General features: G+C 36.2%; 1 protein-coding gene across 1 annotated transcript; it reads left to right on the top strand.

Annotated features, from left to right (window-relative positions):
* Positions 1 to 62: 62 nt before the first annotated feature.
* Positions 63 to 26,281, top strand: LOC149135642 (putative thiopurine S-methyltransferase). Its single transcript, XM_089352642.1, has 10 exons — positions 63 to 136; positions 11,662 to 11,782; positions 13,615 to 13,707; positions 14,442 to 14,571; positions 14,991 to 15,043; positions 16,490 to 16,564; positions 18,970 to 19,055; positions 21,766 to 21,810; positions 22,462 to 22,593; positions 26,201 to 26,281. The coding sequence occupies exons 2-9, from the start codon at positions 11,670 to 11,672 to the stop codon at positions 22,569 to 22,571; spliced, it is 705 nt and encodes a 234-aa protein (XP_089208768.1). The 5' UTR covers positions 63 to 136; positions 11,662 to 11,669; the 3' UTR covers positions 22,572 to 22,593; positions 26,201 to 26,281.
* The last annotated feature ends 282 nt before the right edge of the window (positions 26,282 to 26,563 follow it).

The raw sequence follows: 26,563 nt of genomic DNA, 5'->3' as shown, positions 1-26,563 counted from the left end.
TCTCTCTCTCTCTCTCTCTCTCTCTCTCTTGCTCCTCTCCTCCCTACCACATGGTCACTGCCCTGTTCAGGCGTTGTCGTCCTCTTTGGGCCGGCCGCCTTTGAGGTCGTTCGCTTCTGTTCTGTCCTGCCAGCCGGTCTGTTATGACTTTTCCATTTTCCTTTTCCTAACTTACTGCACTCGTCTGATAGTCGAAAGACTTTGTTTGTTTTCTTTTATTGTTGTTGTAATTGTATAATAATTCTCATTTTGTTGTATAGCTTAAAGGCGTGTGTCCATCATATAATTCTGTTTTGTATGTTAAATTCGTTCCGATAGGCGAAAGATCCTTTCTGTTGTTTACTTATTTTTTCCTGTATACGTACATCTGTTTGCCTTGCCCAGAGGCTTAATGCTTTTAGCTTAAGTCCCTGTCCCAACCGGTTTTGAGTAGTATCGGAGATAAGTGGGCGAAACTACGTAGACATTCCAGACTCCGACTGAAGAGGTAATTGGCTGCGAATGATCCTTCTATCGTGTTTTGTCCTGTTTGCCGTTGTTACGCTATCGTCCTTTTTTGATTTGAAGAAGATTTTGCTGCTATTTCTAGGAAATGAAGCACTTGGTGGAGGTGCATTAATAATTCTGCCAGCATCAATAACAAGTGCAGGCAATATTCAAGTATTTTGATGGCTTTGTCCCCTTATTAGCTATTATTCAATCAACTGAAACAAGTAGAATAGTGTAATTCAAGCATAATAGCAGCCAAATCTTCTTCAAATCAAACTCTACCATCATTTAGGAAATGTGTTACTGAGTACTAGCGAAAAATTGTTACAAACACAAATACGCACAGCGTAATTTATTATATAAACAATATATGCGTATAAATTACCATTTTCTGTAATTTTGTCTGCTTCAAAAGAAAACAAACCAAAAAACCGGATGAAATATGTCAACAAGGGATTAATACCATATACACCGCCACAGCAGTAACTGTATTCAACTGAATAGACGTCAGTGATTGGTTAAAATTATCGAAATAAGACAATTTTTAACATGAAATATCTTCGAATACAAAAATTTTTATCTGTTCTATAACACAAAAATATACAAGTATACGAGGTTTGAAAGTGTTTCGGTACCAAAAACACTACATAAAACATAAATGAAAAATGTTGCCCGTTAAACCAAAAAGATCCAAGGGTGTTATACCCAAAAGGAAATGTTTGATTTTTAAGCATATTTAAATTGTAGTTAAACTGAAATTTTTTTTAATTATTTACTTTTTGGAGTGAGTGATTGAGAGAGAAAAAGAGGGGATCTTACGCTCCTCTCTCTGTCTCTGTCACTTTCGCTTTACGCCGACTTCAAAAGATAAGTCCCTTGATTCCCCACATAAGTAAAAAAAAAAAAATTTTTTTTTTAAATACGGAAAGCGACGATCTTGTTCAGAAACATAAACAAACGCACGTGGATTAGAAATAACGTAAAATGTACTCAAAGCGAAAGATTGCCAACATATTTAAATTGTAATATGTTTATCCCATTTGCATTCAGTGTATATTGAATGTTTAAATGTTTGTTTACTCGCTTCTGTTTGTCATTGAGCATTGAGGTGCTTGTGAGGTGTGCTAAATAAGATTTTTTGGATAAATCTTTTGAACTAACATAAGCATTTATTTACATGAAAGAAAATTACCAGAGACATAACACGTATTGTTTACAAATATTGACAACACGTGCTATATCAGGATTTCAACGCACAAAATGACAGCTTCCAAATCCTGTTTCCTGACTGGGTGAAAATGATCAAATTTTAAACCTCTATAACTTTTTAAGAGCATTTTTCTGGAAAAAAATTAAATAACTCCAGTAATTCAGTTTGAGCAAGTGTATTATTGTGCCAATCTTTAAAATTTTGGGTAAACTTTAATTTTTGAAATGCTGGCAGCCAAACCGATAAGATCCAGATTTTGTTCCCTTGTTCAAGAAAAATTTTAGAAAAATATTAGAGGTTTAAAATTTGATTACATTTACCCGATCATAAGTCAGGATTTGGAAGCTGGCATTTGAAATGCTGGCAGCCAAACCGATAAGATCCAGATTTTGTTCCCTTGTTCAAGAAAAATTTGAACTCAAATTTGCTATATTGAAACGGTTCAACTTTTAGCAAAAGAATATCAGATAGCTTCGTGTGGAAGTATGGAAATAAAACGCATAAGAATACCGAGAGATGTTTTTGAGTTGGCTGCCCACAAGATCACAAACGGGTAAACCTATGCTGAAGCTATTTGAGGTACAGTTGTGTCTGGGACTTTTGATATGCTACAAGGCTGATGGCAACGATAATCAGCAACTTACACATATAAAAGTAGTGGAGTCTACGAGACAGATTTCACATAGTCATCGACTTAATTAGTCATTAGCTAAATCTACCTTAAACGAAATACCCGCCGTTTTAAAACTGGAGATCACATACTTCTTTTTTAGAGATGCGTAGATTAAGTATGGTTAGCACTGACTATTGGTAACATTGTTAATACCTTAAATATGTTAACCGGAAGTTAAAAACTCAGTTCCCGGCAATAATAACTAATCTTCCCCCACCTTAAATGAACAACTGGAGGAAAGTATCCCGAAAATACATTTACAATACGGTGTCTACGCTCGAACAGGTGACAAAGCGTTTAGAATCACTAAAAAAATCATGGCCTCTTAACAAAGCAACATTTCAATAAATAATATAGCATTGTTTCAAAGAAAAACAAACAAAACAAAAAAACAGAAAAAAATATCGATATATAATTGCGTTCTGTCGTATGTGGAAATTAGTTCTAATCGTCTAGCGTTGCAGAAACCTGTGTTAAACTTTGGTCTTTACGTAGGAGAGAAATACAAATAGATATAAAGTACCAGGTTTACATCTGAGAAGAGTAAAACTTATATGTTCTTATTCAAGTAGAGAGGAGACATAACTCAATAATTTACTACTTTGAAAGCAGGGTAAGTCCCAGCATATATTGAATTAGACTGAAAATAGCTGCTCAGCTGCAGAAAGACTGATAGAATCTGATGAAAAAATATCGTAAAAGAAATTGGGTTAGTGAATGCGGACTCAAGTCAATTTACACTAAAATGACATATAAAGAGTGGAGGTGCAATGGCCCAGTGGTTAAGGCAACGGACTCGGGGTCATAGGATCGCGGTTTCGATTCCCAGACCGGGCGTTGTGAGTGTTTATTGAGCGAAAACACCTAAAGCTCCACGAGGCTCCGGCAGGGGATGGTCGCGAACCCAGCTGTACTCTTTCACCACAACTTTCTCTCACTCTTACTTCCTGTTTCTGTTGTGCCTGTAATTCAAAGGGTCAGCCTTGTCACACTGTGTCACGCTGAACCTCCCCGAGAACTACGTTAAGGGTACACGTGTCTGTGGAGTGCCCAGACACTTGCACGTTAATTTCACGAGCAGGCTGTTCCGTTGATCGGATCAACTGGAACCCTCGACGTCGTAAGCGACGGAGTGCCAACAACAACGATATATAAAGAAAACGTATAATAATAATAATATGTTTCAATTATTTATTTTTACTTTGTGAACTTCTTTTACTCACTGAAATCCTATTAATTTGCTCCTAGGCTAGAAAAAATATCAAGCATTTTGAGATAGAACCTAACTGGTAAAGGGAAACTAGTTCTCTAACTGGTAAAGGGAAACAACTTAGCGAGTAAAGTTATTTGAATGCACGCAATTACTTTCCTTGTTAATAATTTACTCACTCGATAAAAAAATAGATATTAAACTTAGATCTATGAATTTGTGCAGTAAGATTCCTGATGTAAAACCGTGTATTGAAACAGATATAGTTATATTTCGGTACCGTAATTTTTTTTTTTGGCCAAATAAACGCATGCACTATATATTCGTTCTTCACTCGTTTGTTATTGTTCTTATTTTAACTCATGTCTATTGTCCAGAAATATTTCGTCACACCTCTGTGTGAGAAGTTTCGAAAAATTAACAAGATCCGAGTTTTCCCCTCATAACTTTTAGGAAAATGGCTTTTTTTTTTTTTAATGAAATTTTATGTAAATACCTTTCAAACGGCATAGATTTACGACCGCACTGATGTTTTATTTTTTCTTTCTTCTCTTTTTCTGCTTCTTTTCTCCCTCCTTTCTTTTCTTTCCCTGACCCCCCCCCCCCCCATCCTTTTTTAAAAAATGTATAATGAAAATGGACGCGAAATAAAAAAACAAAAGGTTCGGAGGTTACGCATGTTTGTGGAGTGCTCAGCCACCCTCACGTTAATTTCACAAGCGGGCTGTTCTGTAGACTTGATCATCTGGACCATACACCATCGTAAACGACGGAGTGCTAGTTTTCATTGTTTTTATTTTGGCTTTAGGATATGTAAATCGCTTAAATTTTTTTGTGTGTGTGTGTAAAAGAGAGAAAGAGAGAGAGAGAGAGAGAGAGAGAGAAGGAGAGAGAGAGAGGGGGAGAGAGAAAGGGAGAGAGAGAGAAGGAGAGAGAGAGAGGGAGAGAGAGAAAGGGAGAGAGAGAGAGAGAGAGAGAAGGAGAGAGAGAGAGAAAGATTAACACGCATACATACATACATACATGGTGGTTGTCTACTCCTTACACAAAGTTTGACCACCTCCTGCACCTACACCTTAGCCCGTTCATGGCGTCTGATGTGGCTTTTTAAACCAGACAGTGTTTTGAAAAAACATCCACACAGATTGCACCTCTGATTTGCACTACCAATACCTGCAAGTAAGTTCTGCTCATTGTGGATCCTAACATTGGATTTGCAAACCCTCTGGCACACATACATACATACATACATACATACATACATACATACCAATCTTGAGAAATTAGGCTTTTCAAAACCAGAAAGGAGAAAGCTAATTCGAAGACTACAGAGCCAATCCATCACTGGAAGTGTAAAAATCTGTAAAACTTTCCAGAAGTTTATCATTTAAATATATATGAGCATGTCTATAAATGCAATTATATGCATGAGAATACATACATAAAAATCTGCACATACATACATACATACATACAAAAATACCCTATTGTTGATGTTGAAATTCCAATGAACGAGCCTTGGATCTAGGTTGGAAACTGGTTCTTTCTCTATTGGCAAGAAATCTTGAAATAAACTGAATAATGACATACATACATACATACATACATGCATACATATACAAGATAAACAGATAGACAGACGGACGGACAGATTGATAGAAGAATAATTCGTTTGAAGTTCTTTGCAGTTTGTTTGGAACTCTAAAGTTCTTGCAATTATAAATGTATCTAAACTAATTCAGTCTGCATTTACTATAAGGAGCAATTTTAATGACTCACACGTTATATAACACGAAACAAAAATTAAAAAATTTCAGTTTTTTTTTCAATAATAACCATAGGTGCAGGCATGGCTATGAGGTTAAGAACATAAGAGAAAACCTTATGGAAATATATTAGTAAAAGAAATTAAGTCTATGTCAACAGTGCAATTCTGTTGTATCCTTTTATATAATTAAAATCAGTGTCTATGTTATTCTCCCTACATGCTAAATTATCTTCAGATTATTTCAAACTTGTTCAATATACATATACATACTTCTTTTTTGACTATAACAGAATCTAACGGTAAGCATGGATCTTTCTCTTTATTTTTTGTATTTTAATCTTCATAATCTGATCTAATTCACTTATCCGTTTTAATTTAACTGCGCAAAATAATATTTCATCAACGCACCAAATTGATTGCTACACAAGCACAAAGTTTACAAATATGCAAAAGAAGCGAAATGATAACGTCTAATATGTTTTTTGTGACTATTTCTAACGAGTAGACCGTCATGTGTTGTTTTAATTTTCAGTATAATACCTTCTGCTAAAGGCACAAGGCCTGAAATTTCGTGGGAAGGGACCAGAACGTCGAAGGTCTCAAGTGCCACAAGCTCGACCATAAACCTGTCGGAGAGCGACCGATACCATAACAATTCTTTATTTTTTCTTAGCTTGACGAACAGCGGAGCCTGGGTTAGTCGCTGACAAAACCAAGTTGCCGCTAGAGAGAGGTGTCACAGCACGAAAGGACCAAGGATGGAAAAGACTCGGTGGACGTGTTCGAAATACGAGAGTAGAAAAGCAGCCAACAACTGATGAAGCGTCGTTCTTTGTGTTGTTTGTCTTGTTTTCTATTTGTGTTTTTCGTTGTTCGAAAAAATAGTTCATATTCCACGTACCCGTATTTCTTATTTTTTGTTATACACGTTTCGTGACGTCCTGTGCCCACATGCTTATATATATATATATATATATATATATATAAATAATTATTACAATTAAAAGGGTAAAGGATTATCAATTTATTCATCTGTTGGAGTTTCAGCACTTTAGCTGCTATTTCTGAACTTCAGTATGTGGCGAAGCAACTGTTGCGCTGACCCCTTAATTATGATACGTATAGATGTAAGTATGTGTAGTGGATCTTGCATGCATTAAGTGGATTCGATCCACCATAGCCAAATTTAAATTAACACTGCAACAGAACTTTCCCCACGGTGGAACAATGGTTTTTCTCTGACAGGAGTTTTACATTTTCCAGGTGCCTTCAGCTAGGCCGAAATAATGTCTTCACCACTTGACCCTTTCTAACCTCTTCTACTTCACCAAAAGCTAGAATAGAGATAACAAGACCACCAACTAAATCTATTGTTCTCAATGATATATCTATCCTTCTGGATAGTTATAAAAGCAAGAACTCCCCAAGCAAAAAGTTAGTTTAGTCACCAGTCGGGGACGACTCAGCGAAAATGAAGTCTGGCTGACCAGCTAGAACCTTGGCCAGAGAAAGAAATGAAGTTTACTGTCAGCAACTGTGAGACAACGTCCCACAAGCTCTAATTCTGTTCTCTTACAACATATTCTACCGCTATCTGTGGATTACTACTAACAATTCGTATTCGCCAAATTATGCAAAGAAACATTCTACCACAGCTTTCTTTCGCATGCTCTCGGATATTATAACCTGCCCGTCGAGGCAAGGTATTCTAATGTAACGGTAAATAAATATTTCCTTAAAACTTCGAGCATTGTTCATCTTTCGCATCCTGCAACATGTAGTTATAACAACAAATTTTTATCATCATAACTGCTGCCACCGATATCATCATAATATTGTTTACAAATCAATTTCCCTCGTTACAACTGGTGACCCTCGACATGAACTAAAAACTTTATCGTTACAAACTGGCGATCACGACGTCGCACCATAACACGCATCGCTACAAAAATAAAAATCCAACCGTTACATATGTACATGCATATATATATATATATATATATATATATATGTACTCTTTACTTTTTTTACTTGTTTCAGTCATTTGACTGTGGCCATGCTGGAGCCCCGCCTTTAGTCGAGCAAATCGATCCCAGGACTTATTCTTTGTAAGCCTAGTACTTATTCTATCGGTCACTTTTGCCGAACCGCTAAGTTACGGGGACGTAAACACACCAGCATCGGTTGTCAAGCGATGCTGGGGAGGCGGGACAAACACAGACACACAAACACACACACATATATATACATGCATATATTCAAGAAGTTATATATATATATATATATATATATATATATATATACTATTTTACTTGTTTCAGTCATTTGACTGCGGCCATGCTGGAGCACCGCGTTTTAGTCGAGCCAATCGACTCCAAGACTTATTCTTTGGAAGCCTAGTACTTATTCTATCGGTCACTTTTCCCGAACCGCTATATATATATATATGTAGTGAAACTACCTATCGCCATTAGATACAAAACTGCTATCGCCATTCTTCTCATTTAAATATAAACAAGCGCGAGCGTAGCGGAGAACCCATCTCCTTGTCATCACGTGACTGATTATTATTCGAAGCGGCAACTTCTTCGAACCGTTCCCGCCAGAACGCAAACTGACCAATCACGGCCCCTAATAAGGTCACGTGATAGAGTATTTTTCTGAAGCCTTCGGGAGCCGATAGTTTGTTATAAATAGCTTTAACTCGGCGGCCAAATTCGTCTCGGTCCAGTTTCTCTATAGAGACTGTGCCGTGTACCACACGACAGCAGCAGCAACAATCAGCCAGCGACCACATCAACAGTTTCGTCCAGCCACGATTACCACCACCGCCGCCACATCAGCAACACGAGTCTACGACTACTAACCAGCATCATCGTCATGACCAACACGATTCTACGATTACTACTAACCAGCATCAATCACCACCAGCGTCTACACGACTTTCTATGTACACCAAACTAAACCACCGCGGCACATCTCTCTCTTCGATTCTGTTAGGTGACTCAGCTTCACCACGATAAATAAACAGACAAGAGATCTCAGCCAGCGACGAACGACGAACATCTGTATAACAAGAATCACGGCCCGGCATGGAAGCCACCACATCACAACTAGTGATCGCTCTGCCACACTCACAGCCTCAACTACTCTCACATACAGACTTTTCCTATAGTGTACTCAAGAACTGGTATAAATGCTCACGTGTTACTGACTCTTTCTATCTGCTGTAATATCTCACATACACATACATGTATCACTCACATACACACTTTTCTTTGTACGACGGCCTGTCTTTGATTATGTTCTTATATGTCGCATTCACACTCTCACACAGACATACACTTTTATGCCACAATAAATAACTCTGTTATTCATTTCATACGGTTGCCTTCTATCGTCTCTTCATTACTGGTATTTACGAATTCACATATGTTATCGTAGCATAACATATTTTGTATATCATCATTGATATATTTTGTGTGTTCGACCGTGCGACGCGTTTAAATAAAAGGAGTCCTCTGTTTTTTCCATTCGTCACCATCTCTCCTTTATGAGTTTGCACGGTCGTTCTTACACACACACACACACACACACACACACACACACACACACACACATATATATATATATATATATATATATATATATATATATATATATATATTTACAGGCGTAACTGTGTGGTAAAAAGTTTGCTTTACCGACATAGTTCCAGTTTCAGTGTCACTGCGTAGCACCTTGGGTAAGTCTCTTCTATAGCTTCAGGACGACCAAAACCTCCTGTGCATAATTTTCTTATGAGTTTGTATAAAGCCACGCACCCACTTCTGCTCATACTCAGCGGCATCCCACACAGCGGTCAACATTTGGTCGGCATTGCCTATATTTTCTATCGCTTGTTTGCAAAACATTCCGTATCTATTTCTATCTATCTTTCTACCCTTCATTTCTTCCTCCATCTATCGCTGTCACTTACTTCCTGTCTGTTTCCTTCTTTCTCTACACTCCATCTTTCCTCCTACCTGCTCTTACCAGTCTGTGGGTTTCTTTCCCTTCGCTTTTTGGGGCCACAAGGCCATTCAATATTTTTGTCATCCATCCTCTTTTCTGCTTGACTATTGTCTAGGTAAGAGGTTTATTTTTTCTTGCCCCAGCCTAGCATTCACTTCAGAGCCTCGATTTAATTTTCACTTTTCATTCTGTTTGTTTTTTCCTTCTGTCTTTATCCCATTTCATCCCTTCTTTCGATCCTTCTCCTGAGTTCTTTTGGATATAGTTCCCTTTTAGCGTTACTACTTATCATATCTTATAGCCGCAGTATAGGCAAAAGGACTTTAAATATTGACAACTTTCATTTTTTTATCTTGTCCTAATTCTGTCGTATTATCGAAAGGCCTCTTGCGTATATATTAACACCTGTGTCATGTTTATGTTTCCGATACTGTCCGTTTTTTCCGTGTATATGTGTATAGGTACTAGGTACTACTAAAGCAGAGTGGTCCCCAACGCGCAGTCGCGCGTCCGCGCTAGCTTGTCGTGAGTAGTCGATCCTACAACGACTATCTATCGCGAATGCGCGTATGCACAAAACATGTATGAGGGGTTTTTTTTAGAACAAAGTAAATAATTTTTTTTAAACAAAGTAAATAAAACACAGGCACCCAGGCCACATTCCTAGCGGCCCCTCTCCCTCCCCCCTACATATAAACCACTTTCTGCAGCAAATTCAAAACAACTGTATTTCACAAATAAACGTAATTAACCTATTAATTAATAATTTTTTTTTACATCTGTCTCCCCATTATCATCCCCACTTTTCTTAAACTTTCTCCCTGAATCTTTCCACCGCCCCAAAGGGGCAGTACTGTCCCCTTTGAGAACCACTACTCTAGATGAACAATGACCAACAAGTGAAGTGCTTTTGGATATCAAGGGATAAAGAATAATTAGGAGGTGATGGGTCGCAGCAGAAGTGATGGTGATGGTGGCGGTGGTGGTGGTCTTGAGGAGGAAAGAAGCAGAGTAGAACAAAGATATTTTGCTATTTCTTCATTATTTTCAAAATTACTTGAGACAACTACAGTGTATTTCAAAAAAAAAAATCTTATAATAAAAGGTTTAGTTCTAAATTCTTTGGATTGCTAATCTTTGAACTTATGAATATTTGCTCCATTGTCTTAATCTTACACATGATTAAGGCCATTTTATCTGCATTTGTTACACATCAGTATAGGTAGAATTCCAAGTTATGGAGTAAATATCAAAAACAGTAATTTTAAAAAATATTTCTTGTTGTAGTATCATATGATTTAGTTTGATTTAAGTTATTCTAGTCATAGCTATTTCATCTATTTTTCTGGTATTTCCACCCCCACAAAAAAAAGAAAGAAGAAAGAAAGGCTAGAAAGTCTAGAAATGGTTATTTATTGGACATTGACATTTGTTCTTTCTTATTCTTTCATGAGTAACCATATTTTGCTTTCGATCATAAATCAGTGTTCAATGAGAGTTCAGTCACATCCTGGTCAATGAAACTTAAGTAGCAAATTCATATACTTTAACTCTTTCGTTACCAACCCGGCTGAAACCAGGTCTGGCTCTGTAGTACAAATGTCTTGTTTTCATAAGTTTTGAATTAAAATCTTCCACCAAACCTTAGTCACAGTTTATGTTCTTAACACTAGCTGAACGATAACTAAGTTATTTTGCTAAATTCTTTGTTATATTTAAAGTAATTGAAAGAAACATAGAGCATCTCAAAATAAATACAGTAACGAAAGGGTTAAGAGTACTGTTTAAAGATTACATCTAATTCTGCTAATGGTAGTGAGTTCACTCTACTTCTTGAATATTCAGTTAGTAATATCATCATCATCATTTAACATCTGCCTTCCATGCTGGCATGGGTGGGATGTGTGTGTGTGTAAATATAAAAACCTTTCCAATACCGCTATCCTCACTGGCATGCACCACTGCCCCTACCACATCACTGACTCCTTTACCTGCACCTTCAGCAATGTCATCTACTGTATCTCTTGCTCCCTCTGTCCTTCCCTGTACGTTGGTCAGATGGGACACCACATAGCCAATTGGTTTACTGAGCATCCCCAGACATATTTCATTCTGATTAGCTCTCTTCAGCAAAAAATGGACTCTGCCATACTTATCAAAGTAGTGATGAAAAACAATACTTGCTGAAGAAATATAAATACTTGCCTGAAAAATGTATCCCTTTGACACTCTTGAACCAGTCTTTTAATAAATGTGTGTTGTTCCTTTTTGAATTTATTCTTCTGTTTGTTTTGAAGAACCAAATATGACTGAGAGTGAAAAGAAAGCTACGTCTGATGCAGAATTTGACGAAAGTAGTTACTGGATCAATCAGTGGAACATTGGGGATATTCGTTTCCACAGGGAGGAAAAGCACATGTAAGTTACTCAATTATCTTTTAACTAATTAACTAAATCAAGTACCATGTCCGGCTCAAGTTGTAACTGTCTAGTTTTGCCATGATTGTGCTGCCATACTATTTAGTTATTTTCATATGCCATGGAAACTGAAATAAACTTTGACCTAATGAGCCTTTAAATTTATGACAGACCTAAAGTCAGTCCCACTAGACCCAAGATATGATCCCAGGAGCTGTTTTTTTTTATTGTTTAAGAGCTACATAGCACAGGTGATCTACCCTTTATAAGATAGTGTTATTTGAGGGAAGCTTATCTGCTACTTCAAGCACATCAGGTAACTGCCTAGAGACTCCCTTACTTGCCTTGTGTTGATAAGGATGCTGGGTGACCAGCTGAGGGATGACTATTTCCTGTCACATCACTGATACTGCATCATACCTATAGTCAACTTCTTTGTTACCATATTTCTGTTAAAATACACAGTCTTTGTTTTAATTAATTCTGAAAATAATGAAGAATTTAATAATAAAATAATTTTGCAGTAATTAAACTGATGTTTGAAACATAAATCAACATGAAATTTTAAAAGAAACTTTTTATTTAGATCTCTTTACCCTTAAGCGTTCAGATTATTCTGTCAGACGGAGTGGTTGGCATTTAGGAAGGGCATCCAGCTGTAGAAACCATGCTAAATCAGATTGGAACCTGGTGCAGCTCTCCAGTTTAGCAGTTTCAAACAAGCCGTCTAACCCATGCTAGCATGGAAAGCAGATACTAAATGATGATGATGATGAAGAGGAAAAGGAAGAGGATAATGATGATTGTCTTGAATTTATCCTGCATTATCTTGTAACCTTCAGGTTTTAATGATGCATTTGTTTATGTTCAAAATGACATTCAGGGTAGGTGTGAGATGTCAGATCTGGCCAGTTTAAACATAAAGCAAGTAGAACATTTTGGCCAGATATGTCCGCTTCAAATGTTAAAGGGTTAAAATGAGAAATTTGTATCATAGAATGAGGGTCAATCCCTGGTGGGCTGGTTTCAAAGGAGTTAACCTATAGTAAATTTCTTAGAAGAGTTTGCTAAGTCTAATTACCATTCTTTTGCTCTTACCCTTTCTTCCAAGTGGTAACAGAAATGAAGGACTGGCATGTAAAAGGGGTAGGGAGAAGATGAAGGGAAACAAGAATTAGAGGGGTCAATCCACTGTTTCTCAGTTGCATGAAAATTAATTTATTTGTTTAATGTCTGTTTTCTTTCCCTTGCTAGCAAATACATTTTGCAGTCATTGTTCTCACAATCAGATGCCCTTCATCACCTTTAGCCTTGCTTGTTTCCCTGAGTTAAGGATTTATCGTTTATTTCCTCTTGCATCTTCAGCAGTATGAAGCTGGGGGATGTCAACAAGCATCACATTTTCTCACCTCAATACTTTTCATGCAAAGCATCGATACAGGCATACAATCCTAAGCCTCTATTCATGCATATTTGTATGCTTACACATGTACACACACGCATACTGCTACATTTGTAGTGCTGCAGAGATCCACAAAACCCCAGGCTGGATACCACTGAAGGGTTTAGCTGTTATTACCAGTGGTTTGAGTGATCTCATAAAGGCTCCCTATCTTGTTCTTGGTTTCTAATTCTGCCAGGATTTCTTTGCTACTTGTGCCCACATTACTGACAAAACAAGTACCAGTAACATATTGAGGTTCAATCTCTTGATTACACCTTTCCCTTTAAATAACTAGCATGGTACTCTGTCAAAAAAATTATTATTGTTTTTATTGAATATTATTGAAATAATTTTTTTATTTTTGCTGTTCTTTTCCTTTGTCTTTAAGATCACTTGAGAAACATTTGGACAAATTTATTGATGGAAGAAATGGAATAAAAATTTTATTTCCCCTCTGTGGGAAATGTGTAGAAATGAAAGGGTAAGTATTGTCTTTGAATAACAGTGACTCAGTAACATGATCCTGAAGTTAGTTTGGAGATTACTTGAACACCTTATAAAAAGAACCAGCAAGGAAGCACTTGTATAGTTTCTTGACCTTACGTGCTCTATCTAAAGACTGAAGAAATCTATGTCAGTCTTTTGATTATGTTATGCTTGTAAAAGAGTTACATCTATTACTAATTAATACTAAATAGTCCACAAGTTTTATGCACCGTCTAAAAGATGGGATAGCTTCCAGAGCCATTACTTATGGATTCAAGCTTCTTCATTGACTAACGGCAGGTCTTTGACTGGAAATCTTTTGCATTAGTATTCTGTAAATACTTGTAACAACATAGACACAGTGGCTCTGTGTCAAGGGTGTAAGTTACCCACATGCTGAAATACTTGTTCAAGGGTTTGCTAATGGGAGCTGATCTACTTCCAAGTAATGAGAACCACATCTAATAAAAATGATGTCCCTTTTTAGCCATCACCCATTGAGATGCAACTTCTCATCCTGTAATAAATACTGTTTCCAATCCTTTTCTCAACCTTACATCCCTTTGGAACTCCTTCCCTGCTCTTGTTTTTCCCTCACCCACTAAATTTACAAGGATCCAACAGAACATTATCTCCAGTGGTGTGTGTGTGTGTGTAAATATAGGCAGATGTTAAATGATGTTGATGATGATGATGCATATATATAGGTGTAATTTGTTTATTTTTCAGATTAGCAGATAAAGGGCATAATATTGTTGGAGTTGACATTGCTGAACAAGCTTTCCAGGAATTTTTTACAGACCAGAATTTGGAATATACTGTTGAAGAATTAAAGGACAACACAGGAAAACTCTTTGCAGTAAATATTCATTTTGGTGGTGGTGGTGTTTGTGAGTTCATTCTCACCTTAAGTGCATTTATACATACATGATGCTTAATTGTTTAAACTGGTCAAATCTGGCTGAAATATTCTGTTTTATGTTCAGACTGGTCAGATCCAGCCTCTATCACCTTCCCTACAATATCATTCGAAAAAGAAACAATGTTCACAGCATTGAAATCTCGAAGCTATGAGACAATGCATGAGTAATACAGAATGATGAGAATAAAATAAGCAATCATATTTGACAGAGTGATCTGAATACTAATGAGTTAATAATAAATGGCAACTTAAGAACTGAGATTATAATATTATAGTAAAGAAATCCAGAAAAATGAAGTTAGCTGTTCAAAAATTGTTTCAATAAGTATTTCATTTGAATTTTATCTTTCATCTAGAGCAAAGATGAGAAAATCAAACTATATTGCATGGATATGTTTAAATTTTCAAAGTAAGTATTGCATTTTTTTAAACTCTACTAAATTTTCAATATTTGAACATGGACACAGAGGAATGACTGAGTAGCTAGCTTTGCAACCACATAGTTCCAGGTTCAGTCCCTCGGTGTGCATCTTGGGCAAGTGTCTCCTACTATAGCCTAGAGCTTAAAAAAAGCCAGTTGTGTGTGTGTGTATCTCCCTGACTGACATCATGTTGTAGTTGTAAATGAGTGTCACTGTCAAAGAAACAATGTCATTCATTTCCAATATTAAGTGTAAATATATCTGGATATCAGCCTACTTGCTTAGCCAATGGTGTGGCATCATTTGAAAGCTAAAATGATGAGGAGCACATTGTAACCAGTGATGTATATCATGTGATCACATGATGTCTGGATATGGGGAAATATTAACTTGTTTGGAAACAGATGAGAATTGGCAATAGGAAAGGCAGTATTGGTGGTGATGTTGTAGTGGCTGTGGTGGTTGTTTCTCATGTCCAAGAATTTCAATTTCCTCCTGTCCTAGAAAAAAATCTTCAGGGAGAAATGTCAATGGTGTTGATTTAGGACAGATGTGAGAAAGGAACTGCTCATAAATTGATAAGCTGAATAAAAGCATTTTATGGCATTTATTCCATGCCAGCTACATGCATTTTGGTAATTAAAGATCTTCACTTACATTATCATCATAATTTACCAACCACTTTCCCATGCTTGAATGGGTCAGAATTTATTGAGGCAGATTTCCTATAGGTTGATACCCTTCCTGTTTCCAACCATCACCTGTTCCAAGCAGAGAAAAATGGACAATGACGACAGTTATTATTAATTTACCAATTTAAATTTTGAGAAAATATAATCAGATGTTATTTTATTAATGAATGTGACTGTTTTTGCATTCTTTTTTAATTTACAATGATTGTGAATTATCATTAATAGTCATGTTGTAGAAGACTGTCTTTAGGTCTCTGTGTGTTAGTTTGAAGAAAGTCTCCAAAAAGACAAGATGATCACTATGGCAATTGAAGTCATCTCAAAGTGGTGGTGGTTAATAAGGTACCCCAGATGGAATCTTTTTTCTGACAAAGGCTACTTCAGTCCTTACTGCCCCATTCATGTGATGAGGTTTAGGGGCAAAATGTTTGTGACTCTGAAATATCTGCTGAAGATACAGAAGGATTTCCAACATTATCATGGCTTCAGGCACCACGAGGAAAATAGCTTGAATTATTTTTAAGTAGCTCCTAGTTTCTGCATGGGGGGCAAAGCATCTCTGACATTTATTTCACTTGCAGTAATTCCTTCTAGGCCTTCCTTTAACTGAACTAAAATAAAGGAAGTAAAAATACGTTATTTTTTTCTTCCAGAATATAATTAGAAGTGCTTTACATTTCAACCAATTGTAATAAATTTTGCAATTAATTTTTCTTCTTTTTCTTTTCTGCCAAATCACAGGGATTTTGAAGGACAGTTTAATGCTATTTGGGATCGAGCAGCTCTTGTTGCTCTCTGGCCCAAAACCAAAATAAGGTTGGTGACATTTGTTTAATGACAATAACATAATTACATAGTCATGGTGACATAATAAATGTAGGTTACATAATGCTCAATAATAATAGCAATATAAACTGATGATTATAAGAATACATCCTTCCATTGATACAATTACATACTACATTTTTTTTAGATTAATATCATTTTTCCTCTTTTATATTTTCCACATATTCCAGTCAGTGTATTGTCTAATCATTCATGTTGCTAATTCCTATTTAAATATATATATATATATATATATATATGAGTGTGTGTGTGCACATGTATATATGTAGGTACATCCCACCCACACACTCATCTCTCTTTCTTCCACTTCCTTCCTAAAGACAGACGTGCTTTTATCTGTCTCTTCTGAAAGCTCGTTTTTCCAAGCATTCACCACTTCACAGTGTCTTGGCTCAACAGCCCTCACCGTTTGTTTTTACTGTTTTGTCCTCACTGTCTTGCTTTTTGTTACCACTTTCACCCTCTGCAAAAAAATCCCAAATTTTATTTAATTTGCTTTGCGGGAAGGACTGTTTTAATGAAGTCGAGTCTTGTTCTTACCTTTGAAATGTGGAGTAGATAAAACAGGGGACAACTGATGAAGGGAATGTTCTTTATGCTGCATGTCTCATTTCTCTGCTTGTTTTTGTCGTTGTTTCAAAAAAAAGTTTGTTTTTTATGTTTTCATTTCTCATTCTGTGCACGTTTTTTTTTTTTGATGTCCTGTACCTACATATGCATGTATATATACATATATATGTAGGTATGTACATGTATGTATGTATATATGCATATATTTATATATGCATATAGTTGACTGGTATTTATTTTATCAATCCTGGAAAGATGAAAGTAACATTGTCCCTGGTAAATGAAATGACCACATTTCTCAGATATTTTGTCCAATGCTCTGTTATCATTGCATTGTTATTGTCTTTGCACAGCTTCTAATGCTGGAGATGTACTACGGTGCCAGTTGTTCACTTCCTGTGAACTAAGGTAAAACCCTTTATTCTTCGAGTATCATCTGGAGTATTTGAGTGGTTCCAAGCAGTGCTGTCTTCTGCAAATGCTCCACCCTTATTGCAGCCCCTATTTGTTCCATGTACTTCTCAAGATTTTTACTCACTGTTCCCAGGGCTCCAACAATTATTGATACTACTACCACCTTTTCCATCGACCACAACTGCTTAACCTCTCATGTTAACCTGTCATATCTATCGGCTTTTCTTTCTTCCTTACCACATACCTTGTTGTCAGCTGGGCATGCTATATCTATGATCCAGCGTCATTTGCTTTCTTTCTCAATTAACACTGTCTGATTTCCTATTCTCTGTCTGATGGTCACACTGAATCATAAAACTCCACAGGATCTTTGCATTATCATTTTCGATGATGCCTTTGGGTTTATGTTTGTACCACTTTTTTGCACTGTCAAGTCCATACTTGTTGCAAAGTGTTCAATGGACAATACTTGCTATATTGCCATGATGTCTCTTATATTCTTTCTAGGCTAGTGGTGTACATTGGCTGGTAATATGTCATATGGTTTCACCATTATTATTATTATTATTATTATTATTATTAGTAGTAGTAGTAGTAGTAGTAGTAGTAGTAGTAGTAGTGGTAGTAGTACTTTGTACCAAACAACAAATTTGTAACATTAGGATATAGTCAACTGAATTTACTCCAGTTTAAGAGAATGAAAGGTAAAATTGAAACCAGTGAGATTTGAAACCAAAATTTAACAGGTGGAACTAAATTCTGTCCCATTTGTCATCAACATCACTTCCATTTTAGTTCCCCCACTTCTCCTTTTTTAGTTGTTAACAAATGTTTTAAAAAGAGCAACCACAGATTCACCACGTTATTGTATTAAAAAGACGTATAATGCATATAAAGACCTTAGAGTTAAATCCTGAATTCTTAGGTGAACTGAATGTGGTTTGTAGTAACATAATTAACTAATGCTTCAAGGCAGCAGTTAAGAGATATGTATGTTCAAGTCTCACTTCATGCTCATTGTAAGTGTCTCAACTCAATTTGTACTGACTCTTGACATTAAAAATATTTAAGGCAACGAGCTGGCAAAATTGTTAGCATGCTGGGCAAAAGCATTTTGCCTGTCTTTACATTCTGATTTCAAATTCCATTTTGGGATAAATAAAATACGGACCAGTTAAGCACTGGAGTTGATGTAATCAACTTAACCCTGATCCCTGAAATTGCTGGCCTTGTGCCAGAATTGGAATCCAATATTAGAAGTAGTTAAAAAATGCGATAGAGTGACATTTTTTTGTTTATTTTGTTTTCTTTATTCTTTCCTCTGAACTTCAACAGTATAAAGAGAAAATATTTTATTTTGAAAATATGATTGTTGTTGTTGTTGCATTTAGGTATGCCCAGGTGATAAAAGGGTTACTTTCCCCTGACTGTCGCTATATGATTTCCGCAGTGCAGTATGACCCTTCGTTATTTCCAGGTAAATGAAGAATGATAGAGCAAGATACACTATAACCACTTGAATATATGGTGAGATTTTCCTTTCTTTGAAAATCATCCCTCACAAGAATATGAACCACTTATATTGAAGTTCATATAAATTTCTAAGTAATCATGAAACACTTTCCAAAAAGACTTAAAAATAAGGACCTTTCATTTTTGAGGGACAATGTAAAAGAAAAAAAATCCTCCATTTTATATTTGAGTATATTTATATAGTGTTTACTTGCCTTCTTTTTACAGTTATTTGTATTTCTTACTTTTTTTATTAGTTTTAGTCTTGAACATTTCACATCAGCAGTTGATATATTAGATAGAACCTAAAATCTAAAGAAGCTGGTGGTCTCCATTGACAAATGTTATTTCATAAAAGTTCATGGAGAAAAAATATATGAAATTACAATGAGTTGATTTACTATGAGGAGTGAAAAACCCAATGTTGCCCTTCTTTGAGGATACAGAATAGAGAGGCTGATAGCACAGTGTCAGAAAAATAAATGGAAAAGAAGGGACAGAGCAGTGTAGGGTGTTTGTATGGTGGGAGGAGAGGAAAAGGACAGTGTGAGTATTATGGAAATAGAGTAATGTGTGAAGAAGTAAAATGAGGGTGAGGAGCAGTGAAAAGTATTAGCAAGAGCCAGGTCAGTTGAAATGGAAGGGAAGTGGTGAGAGATAATTATGTATGGACTGTAGAAAAAGGGACACATTAGAGAATAAAATAAATACACACAACATTGGATTTGGAGAAGAGATAGTATGAGGGAAGTAAGTGGGGAGCTTTAATGGAATGGTTAAAATTGTTTGAAAGAAAATTGGCAAAGACTGAGAAAGATTTCATGCATTGGTCTATGATTAGAGATAGGAAGGTGGAAGAGAAATGAGTTGAAATAATGGAAATATAAGAGTGAACAATGTGTCCTAAGTGAAAGAAATGATAAGTAGAAGCATGGTATGTACAGTATATACGCACAGTCAATATGTGCATTGAATGTACAAAATATACACTGCAGTTAAAAACGGAAAGGTATGCTTAAATACATGGACCAATGAGGGAGGTTTTATGTGGTCATTTAATCTGCTAGAAATAGCAACCAAATCCACCTCAAATCATACCCCATTATCATTATCACTATTGTACTTGCTTTTTCCATGCTGGCATGGGTGGAATGAAACATTTTGTGGCAGTTTTCTATGGCCACATGCCTTTCCTGGTGTCAACTCTTATTTCCAAGTAAAGAACTTTATTCCATGTTTTCACACATTGAATCACCAAGTTGCTTGACTTTGTCTTATGTAGTATGTGAACAATGTTACCATTACTCTAATGGTATCAATATGAAGATTTGAAGAGCACCCCACACACACACACTTATGACAAAATGGTTAAAAAGTGAAATAGGATAGACAAAGACTGCTTAGAAGTGTTTTAATATTAGATGGATTGTATCCATGATACAAAAGCAGCAATGGTGTTGGTGGTGGGAGACTTCTGTATAATTTCTATTTACCAAATTTCACTTGAAAAGCATTGGTAAATCTGAGACTATGATTGTAGACACTTCCTCAAGATGCCACACTTCCTAAATATTGCAGTAAAGTACCCTGCAAGAGCTATGGCAGTAAAGTACCCTGCAAGAGCTGCATGTATGCCACACAGAGTGTGTTCAGTATTACGTACGTCTGCAACCAGAGGAAAATTTCCACTTCATTTACTGCTCATGAGACTAGAGCTGAACAACCAGGGCTTAAATCTCTTCACAGCTAAGCAGACATAGACTCCTTTCCTTTGACTCTTTTGCTGGTTTCTGTCATTGGACTGCAACTGTTCTGGGGCACCATCTTGAAAGATTTAGCAAATGAAATTGACCCAGTAATTATTTTTCAGTTTAGTGTATTTAGTGTACCATTCTCTTGCTGAACTGCTAAGTTACAGAGACATGAACAAGCCAGCAGCAATTGTGAAATAGAGAGACACAAATACACACCACACACTGTCCAGCTTATGCCAATATGGAAAAGTGACATTAAATGGTCACAATGATTAGGATATATATATATATATATATATATATATATACACACACACACTCATATATATATATAGGGTGCAGTGAATAAACTGTCATCTACATTACACAGAAATGAAAATAACACTGACATCACATTTTAACAGATATATTTACCAAAATTACATAAAAATATCTTGGAATACTAAAGAGTGAATTGCATTATGGTGCTGTTTTTCTCACAGATGGTACCCAACTGACCCTACTATACTGTGTAGTTGACAAAATCAAAAACAAACAATGTGCATGTGCAAAACTCAAAATATAAAATGGCGACAATGTACCAATCACACTCTGTATATATGTATATGTCATACTTCTGCACTGTTACTGTCTACCAAATTTACTCCTAAAGTAAGGCTATGGTAGATGACAATTCTGTGCAGTGGGACTGAACCAAAGCCATGTAGCTGCAAAGAAAATTTCTTAATTGCATAGTTATGTCAGGTTTTGGGTTTCCACTTTCAACTTACAGTTTGAACACACAAAATTCATTATCCATTGTAATTAATACATTCAGATTTTTCTAAAACATATCATTGATACTGATGTGGGAAATTATATGTAATAAGGAAATTAAACATATCATATTCAATAATGATTTATATCTTCATGTTTCTTCAGGTCCACCCTACAATACTACTGAAGAGGATATCCAAGATTTATTTGGTAAGTCTATAAAAGTTACTCTTCAAAGTAAAGATTTTCCCCAAAGCATAAAAATTGAATTTTCTATGAAATTAATCCTAATTTCTTGACATTATCTCCTGTTTTCTTTGAAAGTTACTAACAATTGTCATGGGTTTTGACTTTCCTTCTCCAATTAAAAAACAAATCCCAATTCCTTGAAAATATGTTGCAAACTTTATAGTGAATCTCACTATTAACCTAAAATATTCAGCTTTTATCAACACAATTCATCTATTTAAGATGACCTAAATTCATATAATGATTTGAAAAGACTGATTTTCAACTATTCTAGGCAAGGAATGTTCTACAATTTGCTACTAATGATTACTAACCTAACACAAAAAAAGAAGTAACTTCCATATTGCTTCTCATAGGACCAACTAATATATGTCAGGATGATGTGATTATGATCTTTTAAGTTGTAGGTGAGCTATGCAATATTCTTAATCATCAAGTATTATGTAGTAAGTACAGGTGTACAGCTATTTTAAATAACCAAAATGACTTTAGCAAACCACAACACTATGTATTTCAAAATGGTTTCACTTTGAAGTCCCTTTCAAGAAAGTACAACATACCAGTTGTCATATAGCAATTTTCATGCACTTGATTTATATTTCTGTTATGAAGGTGATATGTGCAGCATTGAAGAAATTGAGGAAAATGACCTAAACCACAGATACAAGGAGGAAAAAGTGGATGAGGTGTTTGAACGGATCTACTTCTTGAAAATTAAATAAAGGAAAACTGACCTTTTTAAAGGTATTGTACTTCTATTTTCTTCTATTTTCTACAAATCTGATTTCAGAATGGCTCAAGATGATTAATCACAAAAATATTGTGCGATTCAGAAGGATGTTGAAAAACCTCTAAAGGCTTCCACATTCATTTTATTATACAAAAGACGCAACTCTTGTGTTCCCATCAACCATCGGAGATTTGAACTCAGTTTTAGTCGGGTAAACTGGTAGCATTATGTAGCAACTTCAATGTATTTAAGTTAATAGTGGAGTAACATATTCCTATTAATCTTTGACAGATCAAAACTGTATTAACTGTATATAATCTGAGTTTGCAACTGTAAGCTGTATATGTGATGTCACTGTATAATCCGGTATCTCCAAACTTAATCAGCAATGCATATTGGAGTTCTGCAATCACTAGAGGAAAATTAGGCTGAAGTATATTATGTTGAATATAGAATGTTAATTTTGAGAAAGAGTGAAGGCATGTAAAGTGAGTAAGAGGAGAAAAAAGACTTAGACTGCTAAGTGTACTGATGAAATGTAGAAGAAACAACAGTGACACTTATAGTCATATTGGGAACAGACACATGAAACAATTTTTTGTTAATTCATTCCCATTGCGTGGCACCTTGGGCAAGTGTTTTCTACTATAGCCTCGGGTTGACCAAAGCCTTGTGAGTGGATTTGGTAGACAGAAACTGAAAGAAGCCTGTCGTATATATGTAGATATATATATGTGTGTGTATATGTTTGTGTGTCTGTGTTTGTCCCCCGCAACATCGTTTGACAACCGATGCTTGTGTGTTTACGCCCCTGTAACTTAGTCGTTCGGCAAAAGAGACTGATAGAATAAGTACTAGGCTTCCAAAGAATAAGTCCTGGAGTCGATTTGCTCGACTAAAAGGTGGTGCTCCAACATGGCCGCAGTCAAATGACTGAAACAAGTAAAAGAGAATAAAAGAGAAAAAATAACTTCCAAATTACAATCTCTCCCTCTAAAATAATAATCCCTTCCTTGGTTTCTTGACTACATATACATATTTCGTACCATTTGCTAAAATAATTTCTTTCCTGTCTGTATCTCTCTTATTTCTTGCTGCAATGGCTACACTCCCTGCTGTTTCTCTTACTAGCTTAGGGCAAAGTCTGCTATCTTCATCCATTTCTGGCTTTCGCCTCCACACCTGTTCCATCCCCTGTCTCAGACTTTTGTTAGTTTATTCCATGTGTTTGGCCATTTGATGACACTTGAAAATATGCACAGCTAAGCTAAGAATCTCTCTTGTATTTTAATCACCTCATTCATTCAAACTCTTCTATTCTCTAAAATAATTCTATCTTGTTTGTTCTAACCCTACAACGTCTAACCTTGTTTCTTGGCTACATGTATATACATATTTCGTACTTTTCTCTAAAATAATTCCTTCTTGTTTGCTCTATCCCTTTTTCGTGTTTGTGATTATGCCCACCCTTTCCTACCCCCACCCCAACACCGGAAATCTCTTTCTCTTACTGGACATCCAGTTGACCTTCCCCTCTCTCCTCTTATATTGGTAATCTTGCCACCCTTTCCTTTCTCTCCCCCACCACCTCTGGACTAACTAAACCAGATAGCAGCCCACTTACCCCCCCCCCCCTCTCTTTTTTTTTTACATTTATATCTGAAGTATCAGTAATGCTTATACCCACAATGCTCATAACGCTTATATTTACAATGCCATAAACACTTTCATATACAGTACTTCCTTACTCCCACCCCCCAGTAGAGGCAACAGCCTTAACAATTCTAACATGTTTGAATGACGGTAGTTTAAAAGCAAGAACAACTATTATGACGTCTGTTACCAAATGATCACAGGAACCTTCATTTTAGGTGCTGAATAACATCTCTCCTTCCTGTGTTACCTCCCATATTTCTTTCCCAGTTTTCAGAGTTGGCACTGTAAATGTAGGCACATTGAAAGGTAAGTCTAGCGAGATTGTAGAGACACTTGAACGGAGACGTGTTGATATATGTTGTGTACAAGAGGTAAGGGGGAGAGGAGCTTCAGCCAGAGTCCTCGCAGGCAAAGCACATAGGTATAAACTCTTCTGGGAAGGTAATAGTGATAGAATAGAAGGTGTGGGCATACTTCTTGCAGAGAAATGGGTGGATAAAGTCATAGAAGTAGTGAGGGTGTGCGATAGAGTACTTAAACTCAGGCCAGTCTTGCAGAATGGTATAGCTACAATTATCTCTGCCTACGCCCTACAAGTGGGCCTACCAAATGAACTTTTATGATATTCTTCTGCAGGCTACCTCAAAGATGATTGACAATGATCTCATCGTTGTGGTCAGAGATTTTAATGGGCATGTCGGACAGCAACCTGGTATTTTCCATGGTGTACATGGGGGCCATGGATTTGGAACCAAAAATGAAGAAGGAACTAGGATCCTGGAGTTCTGTGATGTGAATAACCTATTGATCTGCAACACAAACTTTAGGAAGCCGGCTAGCCACCTGATTACCTATCAATCAGTGACTCTGCAGACAGCAGGATGCATGGCTGCTCTTAAATACAAAGACCCTTCCTGGTGAAGAGTGTACACTGCAGCATAGACAAGTCATTAGTGATTTTAGACTCGAGGCCAGAAGAAAACCAAAAAGCAGATCAATCTGGAAAAGATAGGGGAGAGGAGATACAGTCCCATAACATAGAAGACAGCTGGGAATTCCCGTGAGATAGCTTACTGAGTGCCACAGACCAAATCTGTTGCTGGTGCAAAGTCCCTTCCAGACCTAGGGTAACATGGTGGTGGAACAATACGTAGACAGGGCTATTAGAACAAAGAAACAGGCTTAGAAGGCCTGGAAGAGTTGGGGTAGCAGGAAAATGTATCAGATAGCCAAAAGAGAAGCTAAGAGACAGGTGTATATAACCAAGGGAGTAGCAGAAAAGAAGTTTGCCAATGTTCAGCAGCGTGAGGACCAAAGAACTGAAGTATTTTGGATTGCAAGACAGTGTGTGAGAGAAAACCATGGTGTCATAGGAGAGAAATGTGTCTGCATGGATGATGGTGCCCTTGCGTTTAATGATACTGTAAAGAAAGAGGAGTCGTGACAGATACTGGTGTCATGCAAATGGCACCTTTGCTGGTGGCATGTAAAAACATCCATTACACTGCTGGAGTGGTTGGCATTAGGAAGGGCATCCAACCATAGAAACCATGAAAAATCAGACTGGAGTTTGTTACAGTCCCTCAGCTTACCATCCCTGGTCAAACCATCCAACCCATGCCAGCATGGACAAACGGACATTAAATGATGATGATGATGATGATGTGACACAAAGATATAATTGTTTGTAAAAGCTTAAAATTTTTATTCATTTATATTTCTCTTTTGGTAGATTGGACTATGACAATAAAGAATCGGCCTAAATTTTTCATCATATTTATAAACAGTTCTAAACAGGAATGAATTAGTTTGCTGAGATGAAGAGGAAAAGACATTTCTTTTTCATGATGAGTCAGTTGATTCCACTTTTTAACTGTTTCTTCTTTGATGCTGATCATCACTAATTTCCTTGGAACCTTGCCCTGTTTATATTTAATCGTGCCTTTTTTTTTTTTCTGATTTCAGATCCCTCCGACACTGACCTGGTCTTTCATCCTTTTATATATTCACATTAACTTGATTAAATATACTTTTACTTTTCTGAAACTGGCTCTGTACTTAAGGAACAAATTTATATTAATTTATTTTCCCTTGACTGGGGCTAGACATGTTTCTCATTTATATATATATATATATATATATATATATACACACACACACACACACACACACATATATATATATATATATATATATATATATATTTCACACTAGCTTCTTGATAAAATTCTTGTAAAAGATTTTTATCCTATTATTGAATATATAATAATTAAATATATATATATATATATATATATATCATCACCATCATCGTTTAATGGCTGCTTT

This window comes from Octopus bimaculoides, chromosome 5, assembly GCF_046866305.1.
Source record: "Octopus bimaculoides isolate indiv1 chromosome 5, ASM4686630v1, whole genome shotgun sequence".
NCBI lineage: Eukaryota > Metazoa > Mollusca > Cephalopoda > Octopoda > Octopodidae > Octopus > Octopus bimaculoides.
Note: the sequence above shows the minus strand (reverse complement) of the source record. Positions and strands in the feature narration are given on the sequence as shown.

What these genes read in the sequence shown, in the direction of transcription:
- LOC149135642 (XM_089352642.1), top strand. Translation starts at nt 11,670, where the DNA reads ATGACTGAGAGTGAAAAGAAAGCTACGTCTGATGCAGAATTTGACGAA. An exon ending in AAATGTGTAGAAATGAAAGG is followed by an intron (nt 13,708 to 14,441) that starts GTAAGTATTGTC and finishes TTTATTTTTCAG; the next exon opens with ATTAGCAGATAAAGGGCATA. An exon ending in GATATGTTTAAATTTTCAAA is followed by an intron (nt 15,044 to 16,489) that starts GTAAGTATTGCA and finishes GCCAAATCACAG; the next exon opens with GGATTTTGAAGGACAGTTTA.